The sequence below is a fragment of the Prunus persica genome, chromosome G8 (genome assembly GCF_000346465.2).
Source record: "Prunus persica cultivar Lovell chromosome G8, Prunus_persica_NCBIv2, whole genome shotgun sequence".
Classification (NCBI taxonomy): Eukaryota; Viridiplantae; Streptophyta; class Magnoliopsida; order Rosales; family Rosaceae; genus Prunus; species Prunus persica.
This window is the reverse complement of record NC_034016.1, coordinates 11,785-16,364: the sequence shown is the minus strand read 5'-3', so window position 1 is coordinate 16,364 and position 4,580 is coordinate 11,785. Positions and strand designations below refer to the sequence as shown.

At 37.1% G+C, this 4,580-nt stretch overlaps 1 protein-coding gene across 1 annotated transcript in view; it reads left to right on the top strand.

Annotated features, from left to right (window-relative positions):
- Positions 3,194-4,580, top strand: part of LOC18767591 (benzyl alcohol O-benzoyltransferase) — a 3,255-nt gene continuing 1,868 nt past the window's right edge. The window contains exon 1 of the mRNA XM_007200109.2: positions 3,194-3,327. Within this exon, the coding sequence (XP_007200171.2) occupies positions 3,194-3,327 (134 nt within the window). The remainder of the gene's footprint in view (positions 3,328-4,580) is intronic.

The following is a 4,580-nucleotide window of genomic DNA, read 5'->3' as shown; positions in this document are numbered from 1 at the left end:
AATCTCTTATGAACAGAGAGTTACAAAAAGAGAAAAATGCAAAAAAAAATTGTGATATTGATTGCAAGATAAGGTAAGCAATCAGGGAAGGAAGCTGGTGGGAGCAGACAATAAGCTCTCATTTCTCCTAGTCTAAAAGGACCTCAGGAGATTAGAGCATAAGGTCGCCTTCACAGTTCCCTGATGTAGCGGAAACGTGATCAGAGATAGTCTTGCTTCCTGAATGGATGATCAGAGATAGTCTTGCTTCTCGGGCATATTGAGTGCTTACTGATAAGAAAAACAAGTAGATATCGCATCACTAGGTATGGAGAAAACTGGATGTCTTCTGCAAAGAAATTTCGTTAGTAACACATTTATACACAAATAAGAGGAATAGGTAGAACCGGTGAATTTCAAATTAACCATAGGAAAATTGCGAGATTCTCCGGGTGCTTTTGAAAAAAATAGCTCCGTGAAATCCGCAAAGTAAGATCAGCTTTGACGAAAATAATACTTGAAAACGCCGAAAGTGCCGACAGGCATTATTAGAGGCCGCGTGAAGTTTTGGAATCTGGGAAAGAAAAAGAGAATATGGGGATCCGAGAAAATATTGGGATCCTGGAAACATTGCCACATTTCAGTCTATAAATATTGCCTCTACAAAACTTGATTAGAGCAATTGCGTTTCAACTCAACTTACTGCATTTTCTGAAACTTTAGTTTTTGTAAGACTTTCTTCGAAACCTTCTTAAAATGGCTTCCTCTTCTTCCTGCCCAAATTATTTCAATTTAAATGATGCTCCCACAACTACCAATGATGCCAAAGTTTGGCGTCCATCCTTTGTATCCCAAAATCGTCATCTCACAGTTAATGATTCTGTGATGATGAATGATGCTACTGCTGTCATAGTAGCTAGGAATTTCATTACTCCAATGGATGAAATACTGTTAATAGGGAGGTCTGAGGAAGAGGCTATTGATGACTCAATGACATCTAGCATTCAGAGTGTTGCTTCTGTTTCTAACATGGCTGATCGTTTGCGTGCCAGAGCAAGCGAGGTTCAGAAGCTAACAACTGAAAATTCATCTCTTCAAAGAATGCTTCATGAGTCTCAACAGGAGGTTGAGAAACTTAAAGGAGAGAATAATGCCTTGTTGAAACTGGTGAGTTCGTACTCCGTTGATACACTGAGAAGGCTAGACATGCTGCAGGTCTCTAATGAAAGAATTTTGGGAGACCACGAGAGGCTTATGGCTAAGCTTAAGAGGCGTCGTCCTCTTCCTTCAGAGGCTTCCAGAACATGATGTAATTTTATAGATTTTACAGGGCTTGCACCTTCATTGTAGGTGGAAAAAATTCATCTGTTGTATGCTCCTTTCCTGTTATAATAATTGCACACATTCTTAAACTTGCACTTGTGGTTTTTACGTCTTTTCAAAATGACGGTTTGGAACCTTGTGCCTTATAGGTTCAAATAACCACATCGACTTTCCCAAATTTCATATTTCAACGCATGGGAGCCCGGAACTTTTGGCCTGGGCTAAACACAAACTCAGAATTTATTCGCCCTTTTCAAATGGACAGGAAATATGAATTGAGTAAAAGCCATGATAATATCGCAATATAGTAGTGAAGAGCATTAACTACTATATACCTACAACCTCAAGTTTGGGATCTCTCATATATTTGGATCCATGGGCTTCCGGCCCAGATATAACAAAATATGTAGGGAGCCTCAATTCATCATTTGAGGTTTATATTGATATTATCCATTTCACAGTGTATTCTTAACAACCAGAATTCACAAAATATATTTCTTCCTTGAGGTGTCGATTATAACATAATCGAACTTTATTAAATTCATCATTTTCTTATGCCAAAGAAATATGTGGTGTACCACAATTTGCAATAATACCTCAAGGGTTGTCCATTTAACTGTTGGAACTTTAGGTTCTCAACACTGTTAGATTTTGAACTTCTACCCAAAATGGTTAATATTTATGCATACGTCACTATTCATGTATACGGTACTATTCATCAAGTCATGAATACATATATATTCATGTGTACAGTACATTTGCCAGTACAGTTATTATTCATGTGTACGACACTTTTAACCAATACGGTACTGTTATATCATCAAGGAACTCTAGGTCCTTATTTACATGTCAAGGATCAAGGACCCTCAAGTCCGATCACTTGTTTACAAATATAGTACCGGAGAGACTGTCAGCTCTCATATCATTATCATTATCATCATCAAGGATCTTCAGGTCCTGATGTGATTGTATGATGAGGATCAAGGAATTTCTGGTCCTGATCTGCATACTATAAGAAAACTCATCATACAGCACAATTAATCCATAAAATAAATTGTTGGTAAATAAATTACTGGTATGGACGATAAACCCGCACCATACTTTAAATAAATGTAAATGGGCGGTAAAATAAATTAATAAATTAAATTGCTTGCTGTATGGACGTTAATCCCGCACCATACCTGAAATAAAATTAAATGTGCGGTAAAGTAAATTCATAAAGTATGAGGGTTAATTCCACATCATACTTTAAGTAAAAGTAAATTTGCGATAAAGTAAACGTACTTATATGAGCACTAATTCTGCTTCGTACATTTAAAAGTAAAGGCGTGGACGATAAACCCGCACCATCCTTTTAAATAGATACTGTCATATGGGTAATAAACCTACACCATACAGTAAATAAATTAAATATGGGGACAAAACCCCCACTAAAAATATATGGGGTTAAACCGTCCATAGAATTTCTATATATATAGATTATATATAATATATAATGAGTCAAGCAAAGAAATTAGTGCATGATGGATATCACAGTACTCCTTTCCACTTGCCATCAGCTCACCTGCACTAATATTCATATTAAACAGTATAGATTAATAATAAAATAATAGAAAGGGTAAAAGGGAGCTTATCCTTTCTTTCCTTTTTTTTTCTTTTTCAGCATTCGCTAGCTTTCTTCATTTGTCATACGAAGCTTTTCAAATGGGGAAATGATGGCATATGTCATCTTTGTTAAAAAACGTAGAGACAAAAAGATGAGGTGGGTGCCAGCACTTGAGTGACCACACTAAAGTAATTTGGAATATATCTTGGTGGGCAAGTGTGACTATCTTTGTGAAAAAGCTTTGGGCATCTACACCCACAAACATTATCTTCTTCCCTTGCTTCCATGGCTACAACGTTCTCATTTGTCTGTGAATTTAGTGAGAGAATTGCAGACAGGGAGAGTGATGGAACAACAATAGTAGATGCGAAGATGATGAAGCCAGTCAGAGCTGTCATGATGAAGAACATGACGAACAGGTAAACCCACATGAGGAAAGTGTTCATATAGCAGGCTTCTGCAAACCCAGCTAGGAAAAACCACCATGATCGAGACCCCAGTGATGATGAGCGACCATAGGAGGAACTTGGGGCAGTCTGTGTTGTTGTGTATGTGAGAGTGAGGTTTTGGAAGCAGGGATCAGTCCATGATGATGATGGTGAGGAAGAAGAAAAAGGAATAAGAGATATGGGTTTCATCAGAGAATTCAGCTGGTATTGTTAATGCAAATTCGTGCTGATAACGTGCTATAAAATGAACGAAATATGTGCTAAAATATTGAACTGCACGTAAAGTAGATGAGACACAGCATTTAACGAAGTTTGGCTATGCCTACGTCCTCGGAGAGCAACAGCAGTAACTTTTCCACTATATAAAATAATAGGGCTACAACTTTAGTGTTTACAATATGTGTGGCTCATTGAATTTTCTCTCTTGGAGAATTTCTCTCTGCTATCTTTCCTCTCCACTCACTCACCTTCTTTCTTCCTTCTCTTCCTCTTCTCTGCCTGACTCTCATTCTTCTCTCATCTGGAGGTGTCCATGTAAAGGCATGATAATGCCTTATTTATAGGCAGATTGGTGGAGGTAGGCAACCCACGTGAATGTGCACTAAGAAAAGTTGCAGACAAACTTTACCCAAAGTCTCCAAATGAATAGTTAGTGGGCTCCACACAAAAACCTTTACAACAATAATGAATTTTAAATCAAATTGTTAAAAAGTTAATAATTTATTTCAATAGATTGACACGTGTCATATTTTAAATGAAAGAATTACTAATTCATGTGGTAATACCATACTATTTTATAATTTCTCCATTTGTTATGTGTACAAGTTTTATATTATATTATCTTATTTTAATTATTTCTGGCAAAGTTTAGCAAGTTAGCCAGAAGATTGATTAGTAAATACCCAACAACAACCATCCAGGCCAAGTCAAGTCCATAAAAAAAAGAAAGTCGACTATCAAGTCTTTCTTTTTATCAAGTCGTTTTTCTTATGGTCTAAGTCCGTTATCAAGGTTCAAGTCAACCCAATCAGAGCAGCCAGGAAATTTAGGATGCAACTTCACACCCACCCACCCACCCACCCAAATGGAAAAGAAAAAAAATGGAAAAGGTGTAGGCCATCCAATTCCACTGCCTCTGTCCTATTATAAATAACCTCCCCAATAATTATGATAACACACACTACTACCGTGAACCACCAAACTTTAGCTCCTAAATTCTCTCA